At 51.1% G+C, this 22,115-nt stretch overlaps 1 protein-coding gene across 4 annotated transcripts in view; it reads left to right on the top strand.

Annotated features, from left to right (window-relative positions):
• Rgs9 (regulator of G protein signaling 9) overlaps window positions 1-22,115 on the top strand; it is a 122,145-nt gene that overhangs the window by 87,348 nt on the left and 12,682 nt on the right. For 3 of the 4 annotated variants that reach the window (XM_023714171.1, XM_023714170.1, XM_004630044.2), the window contains 8 exons: window positions 2,927-2,956; window positions 4,170-4,231; window positions 6,595-6,708; window positions 7,587-7,702; window positions 10,140-10,227; window positions 11,924-12,062; window positions 13,984-14,069; window positions 16,543-16,660. In XM_023714171.1, coding sequence (XP_023569939.1) covers window positions 2,927-2,956; window positions 4,170-4,231; window positions 6,595-6,708; window positions 7,587-7,702; window positions 10,140-10,227; window positions 11,924-12,062; window positions 13,984-14,069; window positions 16,543-16,660 — 753 coding nt within the window. Of the gene's footprint in view, window positions 1-2,926; window positions 2,957-4,169; window positions 4,232-6,594; window positions 6,709-7,586; window positions 7,703-10,139; window positions 10,228-11,923; window positions 12,063-13,983; window positions 14,070-16,542; window positions 16,733-22,115 lie in introns of all 4 variants that reach the window. The other variant, XM_023714172.1, reaches the window with a different exon arrangement.

Raw genomic sequence — 22,115 nt, 5'->3', positions numbered from 1 at the left:
TGAAATCTGAAACTCTTCTGCACCCAAGCATTTGGGATAAGGAACCATCAGTGTGTATTAGAGAGGAGAGGGCACACAGCAAATGGTAAACCACAGCGCAGAGGTAGAATTCTAAAAAGATAACAAGAGCAAATAAAATGAAAAAATAAACATTTTGAAGCTGTGGAAACTGAAGTAAAGGCCCCAGGAGCAAATGTATTTGCCAGAGCAAAGCGCGGCCCTGGACCAGGGGAAGATGAGGGGATGGAGAGAGGCGATGCGGGTGCAGGGGGTGCCTGTTGGTTCTCAAGGTCACCAGGACAGCCAGAGCCGCTCCTCCCTCTGGTCTGACCACCCCGCAGCTCTGTGCCCTGGGAACTGGCCTGGAACAGTTGCCAGAAGACAGAAAGATTGAGTGCCTGTCCCAGGCCCTTTGAAGGAGAGGGCTCGCGACACGGCTGCTGCCCAGGTGCCTAGGGAGGGATTGCGGAGGGCAGCAGGCGAGGAAGGAGACAGGGTGCGCGCGCGTGGGGAGGGGACAGCTGTGAGCCTGGGGCCGTCCTCCTCCACTCTGCATAGGGCTGAGCTGCGCTGCGATCAGGACTCAGCCGATTGCTGACTAGATGCTGAGAGAGTTTCCCACAGCCTCTTAGAGCCTTGATTTTTCTCCAGAGAACATCAGTATGATAAAATCTCCCTCCCTGAAGAGTTAGAAGGACTCCGAAAGGTGAAAATTGCTTTGTGGGCTTTCTGAGGAAAAGCCTAACTTCTCCCTTGGACAGAGGTCAGAGAGCGTCAGATGTTATTTTGAATGATCCACATCAGCAAGGCACTAACAGAAGGATCTGATTATATCAGATCCGAGTGCAGGTCCACTGTGTCCCCAGGGGCCTTTTCTACCTGGAATGCAAATCTTGTAAAATAGGCCTTTTATTGAAAGAGACCAGGAGCGAGTAAGAACTGTGTTTGGCAAAACGTTTTTATTTATTTATTTTTGTGTATTTGGTACAGGGTCTCACTACACAGCTTTGACTTCGTAGTGAGCCTCCTGTTTTCAGCTCCCCCTATGCTGGGATTCCAGGCTGGTGCCACTATGCCCATGGACTCTGCGGCTGGCTCAGGGAGCTGGAGGCCGGCACGGCATGTGGTGCCGGGGATTGAGCCCCGGTCCCTGTGCTTGCCTGAGATTTACGTGTATCAGTGGCCCTTAGTGCACTGAGCTTTCTAGCTAGCCTGGCAAAGCATTTAGATCATTTGGGGAGTGTTTAAAATTTTTAAGTGTAAAATATTCTCTTACAATTTAGCAAGAGTTCTGATGTTTTCTAGGCCTCCGCGAACACTACACTGCAGTCATGATTACTTGATTTTTGTTGAGCATTTATTCTCCATAAGGCATTATGGGGTTGGGGAGATAGCTCAGAGGTCTAAGTGCCTGACTGGATCTGAGTTTGATTCCGGGCACTGCATGCCATACTGGCCCTAGAACCTCGGGTAGGCCCTGCCAACTCCAAAACTGGGTGTGGTGGGGTACCCCTGTAATCCCAGCACTGGGGAGGCTGAGACAGGAGGATCACTATGGATCTGAGCTGAATCCAATTTAAAAAAAAAGACATTATTTTAGGGAAGGCAGATGAGGTCTTCCTGCCCTGAGAGGCGCCCGCATGGTGACACATACATGTAAGACAAGAGACTCATGGACAGATGGGACATTGTGGTGAACACAATGCAGATTAGGATAGGAGAGGCCAGACCAGAGGCCTACCTGAGCTTTTCCTTTCTAAAACGAGCCTACCTGTGCCTCTACCTGGAAAAAGTGCCAGTGAAAGGCCAGCATATGAAGCACTCCAGCGAAGCAAAGCGAACCCCAGCGTAAGGAGCGGGGTACACGGCTCCCAGGTTGGGGCTACCTTCCTCAGGGCGCCCGGGAACCAGTGCTCACTGTGCCCACTGGCTAAGACATGGCGGTGTGTTTCTTGTACTTCTGACTCTCTTAGGGGAAGACAATCATATCTTCAACCCAACCAAGGGTCCCACAGCCTGAACGCTAGCAGCCGCGCACTAAGAGGCCCGGCCTGCTCGGCGCAGTTCTTGGACGCAACCAAATCTAGCAAAGCTGAGACCAGAATGACCACCATACATACCTCAAGCATGGGGGCAGAAAAGTGTTGCCATTGAGGCTGTCCCTTTCAGGATGTAGGAGATCTACGTGTATCAGTGGGTGACAGGTCTGAGTAGCCCCTAAGACCCCAAACGTGGAGCCTGTCTTGAGTCTTTCTTCCTACATCTTAGCTTCCCAAGTCCTCAGAGGGTGCCCTGCAGCCCGTCCCAGCATGCTGCAGCCTCAGTGGGAGGATGGGCTCCGTGCAGCTGTGTCACACTGCAGCTCAAACTCTGGGACTCAGCTGGCAGCAGACACTAGGGTTTTGATTGGGTGCTTTATTTTTGACCCTGTGGCTTTTGCTGTTGTTTCCATGTGTGAGATTGGCCAAGTGGTATGGCTATCTGGGAGCGAATATCGCCGCTCATTTGGAACATTTCCCTGTGAGGAAAGAAACACTCAGGAGCACACTAGTTTCTCTCCTCCTTTATCTCTGTCTCAGCAAGAGGGGGAGAGTCCCTTCTGCATCTTCTAATCCATGTAGTTCTATATACACTGCTTGGGACCAACCCCAAATTTAGTCCTTAATTTATCTTGGCTCTTAGGAGAGCAGCATAAAATTCTCCTGGCAGATTGTTCCCCACCCCTCACCACCTCTCTTACAGATGTTGTTCTTCACAGAAGGGTACAGTTAGTGGTGATGGGGCAAAGGAAATCCTACCTTTGAAGTAAGAAAAGATAGGCAGTTTTCTCACGGGGAAGGGTATTTGTTTTTCATGTGGGTATTTGAACTATAATGATTTAATGACATTGCTTGACTGGTTTTTCTTTTTTCCTTTTGTTTTACAGAAACAAACAATCACAGCTGTCAGAAAAGAGGTAATTAGCCTCCTGGTTCCAATGATGTTTGATGTAAAATGTTTTAACAAATAATATGTACTTTGACTTCATGCTGTACACTTGGTAGTGAAATGGAAACCCACGCGTAATGTTCATGCAGTTATTTCCAAATTAGTGGACGTCACGGAATGTCGGGATCCAGTGGTCTCTAGGTGTGATCCATTTTGCCCAGGGAAAAATGGTGGCAGGAATGAGGAAAATATAGACAAGAAGACTACAGCTGGGTCAGGTGGTGGCCCGTCGGCCTGTTTGGCAAAACAACCCCCAGAACAACAGTAAGAGCGGGGGTAAAGTTAGTATCATGTGACACAAGGTTGCCTAGTGACTAACAGCTGACATTAAGCAGGTAGGATGCTTTGCTCAGGACTGAGGTAGCTTGACTGCTTTAGGCATGAGGCCTAGTCCTGCTCTCACACATACGGACAATTTCCAGCTTTAGTGGCTCCCAACAAAGGATCTTTTGTAAGATCTGATTAAGGCTGACCAGGTGGCCCCGGATGTAAAACATCCTTAGAAGTCACAGAAGGCCAGACCCCCAGACTTCCCAGATCTGAGGGAAGCACAGAGAAGGTTGTGGAAATCAATACTTCAGAGTGTTCCTGTGCCCAGTCTGGCCCCTGTTCTTGCAACTACAGGGCCGTCCAGAATCTGGTCAAGGAGACAAGCTACTCAGTTTAGACACTCTTCTCTGTAGAGCCCTGGGAAGCTGTGGCCACCAGGGTAGGATGTGTCAATGGGTGTCTGAGAAGGGGTTGAGAAGAGATGGCCTGCTGCTTTCACAGCTGCAAAGCCAGGATGATTGAAGATGTCCCCTTCTGTGGAGACCACGTTTCTTCTGTCTTCCAAAGCGTGTGAGGGAACAGATAGCACCTGGAATAATGTTGACGCAGTTGTTTCCAAATGAATGGACCTTGTCGACTTAGTTGAATGCTTCTCAGGACTTCTTTCTCCTGGGGGGTCCCTTTCTGCGGACCAACACCAGATGTGCTGAGGTGGCCATTGGCTTGGAGTGTTGGGTCGCTTGTCTCCTGGGGGTCTGGCCCTGTGGGTGCTGGGGTGGCCAGCTTGAGGGAGCGGGCTAGGCTGTTGCTGTGGATAAGTGGCTTCTAGTCCAGGAGCCCCTACAGTGTCCATGTTAGTGACATGTGAGGGCGGGGCGCTGGACACCCTCTGACTGCTGTCTCTCTTTCAGATCATGTATTACCAACAGGCCTTAATGCGGTCCACCGTGAAGTCCTCTGTGTCCCTCGGCGGGTATGGCCTTTGGTTGGTTGGTCTTGCTGAGGGATGAGCAAGAGTAGGTGGGCAAGAGGGGACCTCAGCTGCCAGGCAAACTGGGAGAGCGGGGCTGACTGAAAATATTAAACAACTGCCAGGCGTAAGCCAATTTCTTGGGATTTATATTTGTGTTAGTTTTTCCCTCAGAGGTGTCTCTGGGTTTTGTCTTGGGTTGGCCAAGACCAAGGGTGTGCAAGGTTTTGTGAGGTTCCTGTCTCTTGGAATTCGCTGGTTGTGGAGAGGGAGGTGGGAAAAGTTCGAGTCCATGGGCTGGGTTCTGCGGGGAGCTGAGATAGCCGGCACGCTGTCAGATTTATTAGAGCTACCCACATGGGTTGGGTTGGGCTGGAAAATGTCCACGTCTAATTGATTTTTGTTTTTTTATCTTTGTTTTTATTTTATACTGTGGATGGACCCCAGAGCCTCCACACTCAGTTGTATCCCCAGCTTTTACAAAATATTTTGAGACAGGGCTTCCCTGGATCACTAAATTGCCTGGGTTGGGCTTGAATTTGCAATCCTTTTGTCTCAGACTCCCATGCTGAGGGATCCGTACGGTGTGCTCTCCGTCTAACCTGGCTGCCATTGCTGATCTTTGATTTAAAAGAATTTAGATTCATCGGCAATTTGTGTTTAATTTATTACACTTTCGGAATAACTAGGAGATAAAAAACGGGATTAAGAGCCTCCCAAACACAAGCTCTTATCCTTTGACAATGGGAAGTTTATTTTAGAACCCCCTCGCTAATTCTGAATTTTCCTGCACACATAAAAATAAAGCTGGCTTATCGTGCACTAATTTATTCTGACCCTGTAAGACTTAAACAGGGGGCCGGGGAGATGGCTCAGTAGAATAAGCGCTTCCCTGACAAGCGCAAGGGCCTGAGTTCAGTCCCTGGTTCTGCCAAAAAAGAAAAAAAAAAAAAAAAAAAGACTTAAACGATGGCACCGGGTCCCTTTGGGGTCAGGGAGGCTGTGTTGGGGTGGTGCTTGCTTCCCATGTGGATAAGTTAGACTCTTGGGAAAATCTTCAAAGACCTGTAACATTTCACTGAATTCACAGTTGGCCAAAATGCCACCTTCCCTGAGGAAATGTCCCGTGACCCCAGCCGCATCGTGCAGTGGCCTCACCTGGAGCTGCCGAGACCCGGCCACCAATGAGCAGTGTGCCCTGTACCCACCTGGGGTTGCGGCGATGGTTACTGCTCTGTGATCAACTCAAAGCTCTTTACTGCGCAGCACGTTTCCTGGAACCCAATGGAGAGAACGCTGAAGGGGACGCAGAAGCTTCTAGATACTTCCCAGGCCCACCTTCCCATTTTGGAAAAATTGCCTCGAGGCCTCATTACTGTCATGTTGCATCAGCAGTGTTTGGACCTGTGGGCTGGCTTTTCCTCCTCAGCCGGCTCCACTTGTGCTCTGATTGCAGAATGCTGGTTTCATGGGAGAAGAGGAGCTAGGGCGCTTATGCTCTGCAGACTCGGCTCTCTGGCTTACCCTCCGGGCCAGGGACCCTGCTCCATTCAGATCTGTGGCCACGGCAGACTGTGGCGGGGCCTCCTCTGCGTCCTGTAGACCGCACTCATTGCCATGGTGCAGGAGTTTTCCTTACATCTCAGACTTTAGGAAATAGGGAGACTCAGAAAATCTGACTTCACTTTTAAAGGAATTCGCTTTTGCCCCAAACCTAGGCATTGTCCTAAAAAGAGTAGACCCAGCTTGGTGGCAAAGTTACAGCAATTCTTTTTTAAAACTTTTTTTTTTTTAAACTTACTTATTTGGTGTGGGCTCTCACTAGTGATCCTCCTGTCTCAGCCTCCCCAGCACTGGGATCACAGCTGTGGTCTACCACACCCAATTCAGTGGCCTGCGAGGCACGCCTGGGGTTTCCAGGGCTGGTACGGCATGTGATACCAGGGATCAAACTCAGGACCTTGCGCTTGCCAGGCAGGTGCTTAGGTTGCAGAGCTGTCTCTCCAGCCCAGTGTCACAGCAATCCTGTGGCACCTCGTGCTTCCAAAAGGAGAGAAACAAGGCACAGGCCAGGTGAGTCAGCTCTGAAGTTCAAAATCTCTCACGAACATACGAACCCACGAACATACGAACTATGGACACAAGCTCCAGATTGAGAGAAAACACTTTGTTTCATGCGTAGTGTACAGAGAGACCTGGCCAACGCCTGCCAACCCCGGGGCTGTTAGAAGGCTTTCCTAAGACCGTAGTAAGCAGTGTCTGCTAAATCCATGTGGGAGGAGAGGACATGCCGGTCAGTGAGCCGGGCGTTCATCTAGTTTCCTGGAGCTTCTGGGAAATCATTTCCATTTCCATTTCCATTTTAGAATCGTCAAGTACAGTGAGCAGTTCTCATCCAACGACGCCATCATGTCAGGCTGCCTCCCTAGCAACCCTTGGATAACAGATGACACCCAGTTCTGGGACTTAAATGCCAAATTGTATGTATTTAACGCATTGGAGTTCATTGCGATTGCTTTTTGCACAGTAATTCACATGCAATACAGTTTATGCATTTACACAGTGGTTTGCTACTATGTTCGATGTAATCCATTATGATTACATTTCATTTACAATGATTACACGTAGTTTAAAAATATTTTTATCATCCCCCAAAGAGATCTCGGACCCTTTGGCTGTCACCCCACACACCCCCACACTCCAGCCCTAGGCAACCACTCATTGATCTAGTTTCTGTCTCTAAGGCTCTGCCTATCCTAAAACTTTCCTGTAAGGAACCACACGACATGTGATGTTTCGTTCTTAACCTCTTCCACGTGCCACAATACTCTCAAAGTTTATCAGTGTACCGCGCATGTAGGAACTTCGTTTCTGTTTATGGCTGAGTAATGGTCCTTGTGTGGGTGTAAGACATGTGGCTGGCCTGCCTCCTCCTGTCCTTGCCTCTTAGCTATGAGCAGTAACGTTCACAGTGATGGGCCAGCCACGGTGGGTAGTGGGCAGGCGCCTGGCTGGTGACCAGGACCACAGCAGCCGTCGCCACTGCTGCTCAAGAACTGTCGCTGACCCTCCGCAGGGTGGTCTCTGGGCCTTCAGGAACCTTCCAGTTCATTCTCCCCGAAGGGTGGTGAGCAGGGCCTGTGTGTGCCGCTCCACTGTGGGTGCCCCTCGCCTCTGAGAGCTCACTTCCTAGAAGAGCATCAGGGGCTGTCGGGGGCCACGTCTTCCTAGTGGACTCTATGCTGGGGTTGGGAGGAGGAGAGGGGGGAGGAAGGGGCCACAGTCCCTTGTGCCTACCCGGCTACCGCCAGGCCCTGGCTTTCTCAGAGAGCTCTGCTACACATCGGTGTCCTTGCAGGGTGGAAGTCCCAACCAAGATGCGGGTGGAGCGATGGGCTTTCAACTTCAGCGAGCTGATCCGAGACCCCAAGGGCCGCCAGAGCTTCCAGTACTTCCTCAAGAAAGAATTCAGTGGTGGGTTCTAATTTTTTTTTTTAATTGAAAGAATTTACTTTTAGCAGCACTCCTTTAACGCCCAGCCTAGGTCTCCTCACTGCACATTGCCATAGCTTTGCTGAGGGAGGGCTCTTACACAGGGCTTCCTCTGACAGCATTAGCAGTCCTGGGTGGGTCTAGGACTGCTCTTTGCATCAGAGAAGCCCCACAGACTGATGAAAAATTGTACCCACCGACAGAACCCATGTCAGTGCCGTCACGTTTCCACCCCGTCTTGGCTACCCTCTCGTTATCATCCGGAGGCGCCTGCTGCCCCTCCCCCCGCCTCTAAAGTGTGGCTTTTCCGGGGAGATTGAACAGAAGGAATGCAGAGTCAGCGGGCTTCGCCTTTGGACCCCCGCCTGTCTTCAGCTCAGTGGTTCTGCACGTTGAGCTCGCCGGGGGGAGAGTGGCCTGCATCCCATCCCCAGAGATGCCTTGGGGTTAGAATCTCGGAGGTCTGGAAAGCCCTCCAGGTGACTAATGCGTGGCCGTGACTGAGGACCACTGCCCTAACTCCCCACCTGATTTCTTCGGGGGCCTTAAGAGGGAGTGGATTTAAATGGAACGGATAGGGGCATACGTGATGTCTCAAGCCGGGGGTTCGAATGGTGGGCACTCCCAACCTCTTCAGTAAAATAGACCATACCAAAAAATGTTTGGGCAAACCAAGGGGCTAGATGAGAGCCAGTTTCACTAGGCTCCACACTCAGTGGGCTCTGGCCTCTTAGCCGAAATAGTTCCTTTTATGGGGCTTCTTTGCTGTTTCTAGAAGTCCTTAGCCCTGAGGGGCTTCTTGTTTGAACGTTGAGACAGCTGCCTATTACGCAAGACCTGCTTCTCTGTGAAACTGCTCCTGGAACAAATCCAACTACACATGCCTTTGGTAGGGTAGAGTGATGCAGAACATTCTGTCGTAATACGGATTGTTGAAAATCTATCTCCCTCATCAGGCCTAATTGCCCTAATGTAGTAAACCCCAGAACAGATGGCTGAAGGAGTGGGGCCGGCTGATGGAGAAGTGAGGATGGTGCCATCTAGTGGCCAAGTGACAAACTACACCCTGAGTGCATTTCATCTTACCGTCCTTAAGAAGTTAAACGAGAATACGGAAAAGATTTCCCTGTATGATTAAAATTATATTATGAATAATATCCTTAGGAAGACTAAGATATGAAGACGGCAGATGAATCACCACTTTCCTCGTTTAACTAAGAATCTTAAATTATGATCTACATAATATGAAATTCACCTGTGAAAGTAGATTTTTTTTTTGTATTTGATTCAGTTTTTATTTTATTTTATTTTCAAAATTTTATTGATAAACAGATAGCAATGAGACAGTGATCTTTTTTAATATAGTCGCCAAGCTGGCTTCCATCAGCACTAATGCCAGAACAGGTATGCCACCCTTGAAGGTCCCTTCTGCCCGTTCGAAGTCACTTCCTGTTCCGCCCTCTCCCTCCCTCCCTTCCCACTGTTTTCCTTCCCTCAACCCCGGCCCTGGGCAACCACAAGTGGGCCTTCCATCTTTATAGATTTGCCGTTCAGGCTATTTATTGTAAGTTCAGTGGAGGGGTCTGAGTTTCCCTGTGTGCAGAGAGCCGCAGCGTTTTGCTGGCTGCCGTGAACACTCGGCTAAATCTCCCTTGTGGCCAGGCCTTCCACCAGGTCCTTCCTCCCGTGGAAGGACCTTTGGGCTGGGAGGGGCCGCAACACCTGGGGTCTCCACACATCTTGTGACCAAGGAGGCAGAAGCCGGGCAGTCACTTCAGAAGAGAGCCCAGGGCACTGCAATACATGCTTAGGAGCCTTGTCACATGATTTTTATATTTGCTACAGATAAGTTGTAGGGCAAAAATAGTGTAGCAGCCTCTTTATTTTTGAATTTGTGTATTTGGTGCAAGGTCTCACTGTGCAGCTCGGACTCGTAGTGAGCCTCCAGTCTCAGCCTCCCGAGCTCTGGGATTGCAGGAGTGCGTCACCATGCCTGATTTCAGGGTGGGGCCAGCACAGCATGTGGTACAGGGATCGAACCCAAGTCCTTCTGCTTGCTAGGCAGGCGCTTAGACTGCTGAGCTATCTCCCTGGCCTGTAGCATCCTTTTGATGTGTGTGGGGGGTTATTATGAACTCGGGCCTGTGTGCCACAGAAGGAAAGACCAACTCTCCCAGTGTGAATGGCGCGCACACAGGGGTGTTCGCCGGCTGCTTTATCTCAAAGGACGCCACATGTGTAGCCACTGCTGCATCCGGTGGCTCCCACGTGCTGTGTGCAGTGGTTCCTCTTGCACGGAAGATGCTCTCGGGCCTCAGAACCGAACCAGCCCACTGACCCACTTCTCTTCTCCCCTCTTCTCTTCCTTTCGCTTGTTCCTATCCGGCTTTTGTCCTGCGGATCTCTCCTGCCCATGCAGGGGAGAACCTGGGATTCTGGGAAGCCTGTGAGGATCTGAAGTATGGAGATCAGTCCAAGGTCAAGGAGAAAGCGGAGGAGATCTACAAGTAAGGGTCAGCCGGGTGGCCGAGAGGCCCTTCCCGCGGGGGCTGCAGCCAGGGAGGGGAGGCGGCCCCTATGGCCAGCCTGGGCCTGGGCAGCAGCGGGCACTGCACTTGCCATGCGTGAATACCCCTCGCTGCTCTGGAGGGCTCGAGGGTCCCTCTGCAGGTGAGATGAACTCGGGGCTTTCTGCTCCTGTGGGAGTACGTGTAAGTCCTACAAGAGCGAGTTGTCCTGGATCACCGTGCGAGGTCCGTAAAGTCCTGCGCATGTTGGTGTGCATATGCACCCGGAAGACACAAAAATAGGCAGAGACCAGAGTGGCAGGGAGGGGAGAAGCTCTTCCGTGCACCATGTTAGGGACAAGAAGACAGGGCGGGAAAGGACAGCAGGCGCAGTGGGGGGTGCAGGCGTGCGTGGTCTCTTATTTCTCACCCAGGGCTCTCTGCTCTGTGAGTCTCCACTGCACCCAAATGACCCCAGAAGCAAGCGTTTGGTTCAGAAGGCTCAGACCTGCTGTTGATGGCTGGGGAGGAGCCCGGGAGACAGGAGGAGGCCCCTGAGATTGCTGAGAGCCACACTCCCACCAGCGCTTCCCTCGAGCCTGGCAGGTGCCCAGGCCTTGTTATGTCAGGTCCCCATGGCCCCAGGGACAAAGCCTTGGGCTTGGTGGCCTGGAAGTTCAGTTTACACTCACTGCTGCCCTGCGGATCCTGAGGCCCCAACTCTGGGGTCTGGAACCGGCCCTCACAGCCCACTTCCTGCTGAATACTCAGCCGTGGTCCCTCCAGAGTCCTCCCGCGTGGACCTGGGCTAGAGCACGCCAGTTCTTGGAGAGGCGAGGTCCACAGGACAGCAGCGGCCACTGCCTCACTTTTCGTCTTAGAGGCTCCTGTGCTCTCGCAGCTCAGCTCTGAGCTCTGCTGAGCGGGGGAGGTGATTCAGATGGGGTGGGAGGACTCTGGTCTGTGAAGCTCAGAGGACAGCCTTCCCAAGGGCACAGGCGCAGGACCGCAGTGCTCGGGACACGCAGGCCGCTCCTGTCAAACTCCTGCTGCAGGGACCCGGCTGGTTTTGGGGTCCCTCTGGCACCCTCCTCCTCAGGCTCCCACTTGGGGAGGTCTTACTTGAAATTTGAAATTTCATGCATATCTTAGGAGTGCAGGAGCCTCTCCACATAATTGTAACCTGGAGCAACGAGGAGCTACAGTATCGGCGGAGGTCCTGTGCCCACGGCCCCAGGAAGAGTCCCAGGACTTCTGGGTTATCGGTCTGGATACCCAGGGGTCATACACCTCTGCCCACGAACTCAGTGTTGAAGATGAATCAGCAAACCCAGTTAGTCAGGGCCAAGGGACCTGGCTGGTGGTGCGCCGTGCCAGCCCGGTTCCAAGCTGCTGTCTGAGTCTGGGTGGATAAACAGGCAGAAGGGTGAAGGCGGAAGTGGATTCCTCCCTGTCTTGGCTGGGAGCTACGCACAGTTTGGTCCCTCTGCAAGAGCCCAGGAATAGGGCATTCTCAGGGCTGGTGGCCATTCTCTTGCTTCTAGGAAAAGCTGCTTAGTGAGCTCTTCACCCTTTAATGTCTCCTAAAAGACAGCTCACCTCCATCCCGGGGCCCCTGTGATCTCAGTCCCTCTTTCCTACGCAGCCGGCCCTCAGTGTAAGGTCTTTTGCAAACACTTTTCATCTCCTGTCACAGACTGTTCCTGGCCCCAGGGGCAAGGCGGTGGATAAACATTGATGGCAAAACCATGGACATCACAGTGAAAGGGCTGAGGCACCCCCACCGCTACGTGCTGGACGCAGCCCAAACGCACATCTACATGCTCATGAAGAAGGTAGGTGAGCCCGTGGGGCCCATGCAGGGGGCTGAGCGCCCTCCCCGCCCCCACCACCTGGAAGGTTCCTCAGGAAAGGTCGGGTCGGGGTGACAGGTGGATACTGCTTTGCTGGTGGTGGACTGCAAACCTGGCGAGTGTTGTTCCACTTGTCACCTGGGCCAGGTCCTCCTTGGGCCGGAGCGTGACAGAAGCTGGCTGTGTCGTGGTGGCCCCTGTTCTGCAGGAGAGCTGCGGGGAGTATTACAGATGCCGGTAACGGGAGACTCAATAATAGCTGCCACTGGTTGAAGGCTGCTTAGTTGCAGTTACTGTGCAGAGCTCGGAACTTTGTCCTCGAAGGGACCAGCGAGGGTGGCTGTGATCCTCAGAGGTGGTGGGCTTCCAGCTCCTGCTCCAAGGGAGCCCAGAGACTGGGCCCTGGGCCTGTGCTGTGGCATGGTGGGGGCAGTTCTTTAAAATGTGAAGGCGGTAGGAACTGTCAGGGAATTGTCAGGAGTAAACTAAAGAGAACCCAAGAGAAAATCCATAACTTTCTTAGAAAATTAGGGTGGGAGGCTGGCACAGGGCGCCGTTGAGCTTGGCCCCAACCAGGGCCATCCCTGACCAGGCTCCCTTCAGGCACTGACTCCTCACTAGGGCAGTTCTTCCTTTTCTGGCAAAGTGTTCTGCCCACTTTGTTATGTGGGCTGAGCTAGTGGGACTGGCAAATGTTTGTGATTATCCCTTATGCTGTTTTGTTTTGAGTTGGTCTTTTATTGTGTTACAAGGAGATATATTTACTCATAAAACGGCGAATTATTTACAATTCTCAACATGTTGCATTAGCCATTTCTCACCATTTTCCCCATCAGTAGGGTTCCTCTGTATTTTCCCTACTGGTGGATGCACGGTACAGTCTCTTTAGTGACAGTCCTCCTTAATGTATTCTACAACTTTTTTTAAATGGAGTTTTAGCTGGGGTATTGCTCAGAGGCACAAGTGCCTGCATGGCAAGTCTGAGGTCCTGGGTTTGATTCCCAGTACCAAGAAAAAAAAAGTAGCTTCCATAGTCCAGTAAGAGATGCACAGAGAGGCCAACCACTGGCCCACATGGCAGAGTGACAGGTAATGGACACAAAGCGCAGTGTATGTGCTTATTGTCTTCGATGTCCCTGCACGACAGGTACTCTAGTGACGCACCTCTGGGACTCAGTCCCTCCGTTAGTCCTATTCCCAGACTCTGTCCTCGTCCTCATGGCTGTGACCACTACACTTGGTCTTTAGGGTCACCCTGCTTCACTCAGCCTTTTAGACTCTTGCCACAGTCCCTGTGTGGGTGCGGAGGGGTCTGGCCTGTCTTTGTCACAACTGGAGTTTTCAGAAGTAGCAGAAACTAGCAGCACTTGGGAAGTCAGTTTCTGGACGCCACCCAGCGTCCCAGGAAGCAGCCCACAGAGGCATAAAGGCGCGTCGTCCCTTTTGCTTGTGTTCCTCTGCTTCTGTACCCAGAACTCAAGGCAGAGGCCCCCCGCCGGTGCGATCTGGAGGGAGCACCACATCAGGTCCTTGCTCTTCTTGGGGGATGGTTCTGGGTGGGAGAGGCGATGTCCTCTGGTCTCCTGGGGGTTTCATGACCTGGCACACTGCTCCAAGGAGGACTCTGGGGAGTGGGGTGTAGTCTTGAAGCCCCGGTTGTGCCATTCTTTGGGTTCCCAGTGATGCAGGATGGGGAGGGTGTCCTGGATTGATAATAAAAGACCTCATTTCTAGAAAGTTTCCAGGTGACACTGATCATGGCCTGGGACCCACACCTGCTCCCAGAACACCTGTCGGGCAAGGGGACGAATCTGCCCTTTGCCATGCTGCCACCCACAAGGGCTGGAGAGTGACAGGCACATTTGTTCCCTCGCTTAATCCGTTTTTGTCTTGCCTTCACCAGGATTCCTACGCTCGCTATTTAAAATCCCCGATCTATAAGGAAATGCTGGCGAAAGCTATCGAACCTCAGGAAACAACCAAGAGAAGGCAAGTGTGTGTGTCTGTGATTGCTGCCGCCCGCTGTTTGCTAAGCCAGGGTCTCTTCCAGCCAAAGGGCTATGGATGATACCTGCTCGGTGACAACACTGGGGCTAGCAGGCGTTGCATAGCATCCCATCTCTTCGTAATGCCCTGAAATTACCCTAGTGAGATTTACGTCCGGTGAGTTTTGTTTCCCTCGTGCAGGTCTGAAAGAGTTCCAGTAGCCAATAATGACTCTTATCACCAAGGGGAACATCTCACTGGTTTTGTTTTTGAGTCTTCTCTGCCCCTAAATTGATGGTGGGGGTTCACTGAGCTCCATTCTCATACCTGCACTTTCCCAACCCCTCGGAGAGAATCGCAAACTGTGTTCCGGAGAGAATGCAGACTGGCAGAGGAGAGGAAGATGACATCCTGAGCGCTACTCCTCCAGGAGCCACTCGTAGAGCGCCGTCAATCGGTTCGCTCTCTCTCCTTGGTGGTACACATCCTTTCACCTTTTACAGCCCTTGGGACAATGAATGACCTAACATCGGGCAAATAGATTGAACCCTTTTTCGGGGGGAGTACAGGGCTTGAAGATTCACAAGAGCAACCAAATGACACGACTCTGGTGGAGACTTCAAAGCACCGCCAGCCGGGTGTCCTGTCCCCATGGCTAGCAAACGCCTCGCAGGCCCGTGCTGGGCTCCTTGCCAGCTCCTTCAGTCAATTCAAAAGGAGGCAGTTGGGACCAGATCCTTTTCAAAGCAGCTGAAGGAGAAAAAAAACCAAAAAACAAAAAACCAACCAACTTGTTTTCCTTCTTGAGGAGAATGGCACTGCTATGAGCTGGAGAGAAAGGAGGTCTTTGTGGGCTGTTCTAGGTTTGCTGAGTGCGGAGTTCAGGATCTCTAGGGACTTGAAAGAGTGTCCTCTAAGCCACAGGAAGGGTCTAGAAGAGCCCCAGGTGACCTGCCAGAAAGCATTGTGGGCTTAGGGGGAGGGGTCTCAGGGCTCTAACCCGGGGCTCTAACGTGGGGCTCTAACATGGAGGCTCTAGCATGGGGCTGTAACATGGGGCTCTAACACGGGACTCTAACATGGGACCCTAACATGGGGCTCTAACACGCTGCCTTTGGTGTGGGCCCTTTCAGCCCAGGTGAGTGGGAGTCACCTGTGTGTGCCTCTGTACAGCTCGGGCTTGATCTGCACCCTGGTGGGACCTGCCGGGCTGTGAGTCTGTTCCATGGCTCCCAGGTATAAGATGATGCATTAAAGCTTAATTTTCCCACAAGTTAATCCTACACTCAAAGCGTTCCTCTTGGTAGGTCCGTGAGTTACGCAGTGTCAGGCAGAGCTTTCTGGTAGGGGAGCCATCTGCCTCCCTAGGACAGATCCAAGAGTCCTAGGGGCTGTGCAGTCCAGAAATGTGGGGCAGGTCCTGAGGCTTCAGCAGGTCACTGTTGTTGAAATGCTCTGTTCCTAGGGCCATCAGTGTCCTCAAAAGCAGGTGTTTCAGCAACTCTATCTTTCCTGACTCACTTGGACACTGTCTTGGTTACTTTTCTCTCATTGCTGGGACAAAATACCTGATGCTCACAATTAAAAAAGGAAAGGTTTGTTTAGCTAACAGTGTGGAGGTTTTAGTCCACAATCGGCTGGCTCCAAGGCAGGGTGGCATGGTGCGGGGGGACCCTTCAAGGTGGCAGGAGGCAGCAAAAGCAGCAAGAGCACAAGGGGAGAAGGCAAGCCTCTTTTCCTCCCTTGGGATAGCCCTTGCCAGACCCCCATCTTCCACAAGCTTGGGAGGTTCACAAAGTGAGAGTCTGGCTTCCTGCTGAGTTAAACAGCTAAACTTCTCAGATGGACAGAATGTACCAATCGCCAACACCTGAAACTTTGTCCTGGTTCCTGAGGATGTGGCAGAGAGTTTGGTTCCAGGAGTCTTTGTTTGGCTTTGGAGGAAGGTTCTGACATCCTAAGACGCTGTGCCCGAGCAGGTCCTGGCCACCCCCCTCCCAGCCCTTTCCTCCTTCTGTGCCCAGTGGGATCTTGCTGCCTTGGACAGTCCAGACCTTTGTGTCCTTCCAGGATCAGGCTTTTGAAATAGTTTAAACTCTCCACCAGGGCTGGAACCCTTGGGCTTCCATCACCCAAGCCCTGGCTCCTTTCATGGAAATCTTTCAGGATACTAAGATGACAGACTGATTTCTAAACCCTGTAGGGGTGCGTTTGTCACCTTCATCATCTGAAGAGTGTTTTTCCTTATGCCTGACAGTCTGATGGCGGTTCGTGCTCATTCTGGTCCTGCCCTCTAAGAGAGGGGAAAAGAATGGAGGCTGGAGACGTAGGTCTGAGGGCCCTACCTGAGGTTCACGAGTGAAACGAGGTGACAAATCCAGGTGCCGGCCTTCCAGTCCAACTCCCACCAGACATGGCAGTGTCATGGGTCAATGATGCGGCTTTCTGCCAGCCACCAACCTGTGTTCCCTTGCAGCTCGAGCCTCCCGTTCATGCGACGCCACCTGCGCTCCAGCCCAAGCCCTGTCATCCTGCGGCAGCTGGAGGAGGAAGCGAAGGCCCGAGAAGCAGCCAACACCGTGGACATCACCCAGGTCATGAGCAAACTGGACCGAAGGAGCCAACTCAGAAAAGAGCTTCCTGCTAAATAGATCTGTGATTCCTAGGTGGGGTGTACACTTGGGAAAGGCAAACTGCGAAAGACCACTCAGAGTCTAGAAGATTCCATCCCCCAGTAGTGTGACAATAGGGTCAACAGATTTGTCCCAGATTCTTCTGACTTCCTTCACAGCAGACTTTCCAATACTGGGGCCACTAGAATGGTCCCTTTACTCCAAGTCACCAAGGGCCAACGCTGCTGGTAGCTGGGATATCGTGAGTCAGTTACCAAGGGCTCATCTGTCTTACATTAGGAAATTCTTGTAGTGAGAACCATAGGGAAAACAGGCTGCTTCCTAGCTCACCATTTGCTTTGGAAAATTACAGAGATGGCTTCTCCCCACCCCCACAGTATCATTCTTTCAGGAACATATGTTTAAAATAGCTTTGTGAAGCTCCGCCTCCCAATCTCTTCAACTTACACTGAGCTCTTAAAGCAGCCTGAGATCCCTCCCAGGGGCCCCTTGTGAAAGCTTTTCCCCGGACGCCCCCGCTCCATCTGCCGGGAAGGCCCTGCTTGCACCTGTTCTCCTGTGGAGCTTGTTCCTAGATGCCATTACGGGAGGGTTCTGGGCTGTCTTCTTCCTTAGCCCCGCTCCCTTGCACATACTGCATGCGTCAGGGGCTGGTAGGCATGATGCAGTCAGGCCCGAGCAGTACTCTCAACTGCACTGCTGAGGACCATGTTTTCAGCGAAAGAACATGTGCGTTTATGTCTTCATTCATGGGAAGGGCAGTGGGCTCACGCACAGGGGCTCATCTCCGTGGTCCTGCAGAGCTTGGCCGAGTTCCCTTGTAGGACTGGGCAGTCTAAAGCAGTCGATGCTAGGGCAAAAGGATTAAATTTGCATTGCTTCACCCATCTTTCAACAGCCTGGTCTAGGCACGATCTTATGATAGCAGAATCCCAGGGATGCTAGAATATAGAAGGCTTCACCGGGTATCTTTTCCCTCATTTCATTGGTCAAATCAGGTCCCTCAAACAGCCTAGACCCAAGGGCGTGGAAGTATATTCTGCTTGTTTAGTTTTTCTTTTGTAAAGGCAAACTCTCTTGGCAAGAGACACGGATACCAGTAAGCGTAAAGACTTGTGGCCATCATTATAATTAACAATACACAAATAGATGATAATAACAACATGTTGATTGTATTCTATACGAATACAGTCTATGCCTCTTTGAGGCAGTGGCAGGCAGGTGGGGCATGAAAAAGAATTGACCTAAGCAAGTGGGCTAAGCAGGCATAGGGTCCCCAGGGAGAGGCAACCCTGTGGGCACGGGCTAGAGTGTCCCCTGAATCACTGAAAACCTACCCCACATCACACAGAGGATCCTGCTGCCTATGGGAGATGTGGGCTTGTAAACCAAGCAGGCAGCCATTCTTTGTTAATCAAATGAGCAAATAGGGGTCTCAGCACTACCCCCATGAAGGGCGGTGCGCGCTTCACTCCAGGGTGGAAGATTGTGTTCCACGGGTGTACTTTAAGGGCCACTTTTGTGTGTGGATCAGTGGAGGGTGCTGTGGGAGACACAAGAATAGCCAAGCAGCCTCTGTCCTTGAGGTGCTGACAGAGGTGAATGGATGCTAATGGCTGGAGCATGAGGCAGGGTATCGAGGTGGGGGCGGACAACTACAGAGGAGCCCAGGGTTGGCGGAGAGATGTCTGGCGTGGGAGGCCCTGAGCAGCTTTGCAGAGGAGGCCTTACCTGCAGTGCAACCTGGGTGAGGTGTCAGCAGATAGCGATTAGGGAGCAGGCACTAAGGTCCTGCGAGCACAGCCCGGGCAGAGCTGTGACTCCCCCTGAAAGCACGTGGGTTAGGAAGCTGTGCTCCCTCCTGGGCACACACAGCGCAGGGAGGGATTCAGCCCCACTGGTCCCCTGCCAGCTACCCCTGAGCAGGCCATAGTTTGTCTGAGCCTTTGGTGGCCCAGGACACAAGGCCCTTGAAGCAGATCTGAAAGAGCAGGTTGAAGCTGTACCGTGAATGTTGTGAGTCAGAACACTGGTGTTTTTCTGTTGCTGGTGAGCTGTGAAGAATGTTTTAGAACATTCTAGAGTGTTCTAGAGCATTCTAGTCTAGAGACCAAAGCTGGGCTATAGGAAGTGGTTCCCTAAGCTCCATCCCACACCTCAACCTTTAGACGATGCTTCTCTGGCTCTCCTTGTAGCCTGCACCTGCCTCTGTCTGTACGAAATGCAAACCATCAATTGATGTGTGTATTTTTTTTCTACAAGGCTATGAAACATCTGAAAGAGAGAGACTTTGTTTTGTTTCTTGTGCCTTCAGGTTAATTGGTACTTCACTTGTTTGATAAGCTTCATCAGATTGGGAGGAGAGGAACTGAGGCAAGAAGACGGAGTGAGAAGTTGTGGCTCTGTTTCCATTAGAGGAAGGTCTGGGTTAGGAGTATGGTGGTGGTTGCTGAGAGAAGAGGGGACATGCTGGAGACAGAGTAGGTAGGACCCGGTCCACACCGGGTGATGTTGCAGGAGGAATTGAAGAAGGAAGACCTTGGGACTTTGATCCTCATAAGATGGGGGTGACACTAAGAAACATGTCAACTATGAAAAGAGGATTAGATTGTGTCACAGTTGTTAAGGCCACCGCAAGAAGGTTTCAAAAGTCCAGGTGAAAATGTATGCACCATTCCTGTGATAAGCATGAAATGAAGCCTTCAGTACCAGGCAGAGGGAGGCTGCAGGGCCCTTCAGGGACCTCCAAAATTGCCCATTTTCTAGGCTAAGGAGGATTTGAATGTTTTATTTCATGACCTGGTAGACATCTCAAGCAGGAATCTTGTCTCTTTTTTTGGGGGGGCGGACTGGCAGTTGTCAGACACTTACAGAAAAGGTTACCACTTACAGAAATGTCATGTTCACTTTTGATAACTTAAGGTGTGATACTTAAGGTATACTGTGTTCAGCCATACATTAAAAATTGGCTTTCTAGCCAAATTCAAAATATGCTTCTGGCAGGAAATTTCTAAACTATTTCTGTCTTCAGCATGAAGGATGCAGAACTGAACAAAACAGGTTTAATTTCACCAAGTTTACATTTCAGTGGGAAGAGTCAGATAAGATACAAGAGATAAGCACTCTGAAGGAAAAGAGAATCTTTGAGTGATTCTGTGTCATGGAGGGGGAGTGATTTTTAAGTGGACTCATTCACCTGGTAGCAACTGCTGAAGAGGTGAGAATGGGCAAGAATTTAGGGAGAGCAAGGACAGTGAAGAGAGAATCTTGCTGGAAGCCATAGTTTTAAGATATAAGAGAAGAAAGAGTTCAGGATGGAATAGGAGAGCTCTGAGGTTATGCCACAGGAGAGAGGAAGTGAGGAGAGGAGTGAGTGGTTGGTTTTGATGACACAACAGAACTGTGTGTCCACTCCCCAGCCTCCCCTGTGGTTGGGTAGGATCGCTAGACCAGGTCTGGTCAATGGGCCATGCTGAGGCATGGAGCTTGGGGCTCCATCTCTGTTGTAGGCTTTGCTGAGATGTCAAAGCTGTGTCACCTTCCACATAGCCATGAGGGGTAGGAGGCCTGGTGGCCCCCATTGGACTTATGTGAACGCAGTGTGGGTTGTAAGGTGTGACCAAAAGCTTGAGTATTGGCAGCATACCTCATCTGTCTGCACTCACCGAGGAGTGGAGTGTGTGAAAGCCTGGAGGAGGCTGCCGGAGCTTGGAACTAGGAGACCACAGGGAGCTTTCAAGGGGCGAGATCAGTGGAAGAGTAGGGCAGATGCCAGGTGTTTGGGGATAAAGAAAGATGTGCCAGAAGTAAAAAGGGAGGGCAGTGAGAAAAGATGACCATTTGAAGAAGTCTGGGATGAAGATATGGGATGTAGTGGTAACAGATAACGGGGCACCATTAGGGAGCAAGTCAAAAAAGGACAGGGTGAAATGGGTGTGTTTACCAAATGAAGGGAGATTGGAAAAAAAGAAAATGAATAATTGTCAGATGTGGTGGTGCACCTCTGTATTCCCAGCTACTCAGGAGGAGGACATGGAAAGATTTCAGGTTCAAGGAAAGCCTGGGCAGCTTAGTAAGACCTTGTCTCAAAATGAGAAGATGAAAATAAAAAGGGCTAGGGATGTAGCTCAGGGGAGCAGTTGCCCTCTATGTGTGGGGTCATGGGTTCAAATGTAAGACGATAAAGAGAAAGAGGGGAGGCATATATTGGGACACTTACAGTCAGTGGGAAAGACAGTTAAGGAAAAGGGTGACAGGCAGAATTAGAGGGCAGCCCCACAATGCTTTGCAAGGGCACAGCCAGGAGCACTGCCTGGATAGGGCTAGGGAAGACCTAGGGAGATCGGAGAGGCCCTGGGCCAGTTAGTGGTAGTGAACCTGGAGTAGGACTAAGGCCAGGTGTAGGGCATCCATGCTAGAAGGCCCTGGACAGGTCCTAGGGAGGCTTTGCTTCATACGTTTGTGTGGATTCTTTCTGTATCTCAACTCCAGAGAGCAGCCCTCTCCCCACACTGCCTCCTGCCTCCTGCCTCCACCCTGTCTGCCAGTGCCCTCACCTTCAATCCTGGAATCACCAGGAAATTCTCATGTTTTATAGGAAAGGGACCACAGGTCCCCGCCCAGTTCTGAGGTCTTGCAAGGGTTCCATGGGTCTTTCACAGCTCTAGCAGGTGGCAGTTGCTTCTGCTGACTTCATCACACAGGTCAACTCTTGCAGTAAGCCCTGGTTCCCATCTGGATCTCAAATGACTCCAAAATAATAAATGTTTGGGCAGTATTACTGAGATACTTAAATAATTACAAGTCTCTATTATGTCACATACTTAGACCCACTGTAACTCCTTATGTCATAGTTTAACCACATCTGAGGCCTCCTTATTCATAGAGCATACATGTTATACTAAAGATAAGTTATTCTTATAAGATAAGATAATGTACCAGAACTTGCTCAGTAGTAGTCCATTTTCCAGCTTGATTTTTAGAGAAAAGACTGCTTTCTCCAAGTGAAAGAGGAAAATATAAGGGTCAGGGACAAAAAAGAGTAAAGTACTTAGAACCATGCCTGGCATATGTAAGTGCCCAATAAGTACGAGCTGTGTTTAGCATCGTCACCATCTTCAGCATCATTATCATCATTGTCACCATCAACATTATCTGCTTTCGTGTCACCACCATCTCCTCCATCATTGTCATACCACCATTACCACCACCACCATGCCTACCTCCTTCACTATTACTACTGCCACTGTAATTGTCAGCACTACTGCCATCACTAGCACAAACATGACCACGCACCACACATCACTCTCACCACCACTGTGACCACCATCAATACAGCCATGACCATCTCTACTGTCACATCATTGCCACCATCACTATCACCACCACAACCATCATCGACACCACCATCAGTACC

The sequence above is a fragment of the Octodon degus genome, unplaced genomic scaffold (assembly GCF_000260255.1).
Source record: "Octodon degus isolate 3935 unplaced genomic scaffold, OctDeg1.0 scaffold00033, whole genome shotgun sequence".
Lineage (NCBI taxonomy): Eukaryota > Metazoa > Chordata > Mammalia > Rodentia > Octodontidae > Octodon > Octodon degus.
This window is presented reverse-complemented; position numbering and strand designations above follow the sequence as displayed.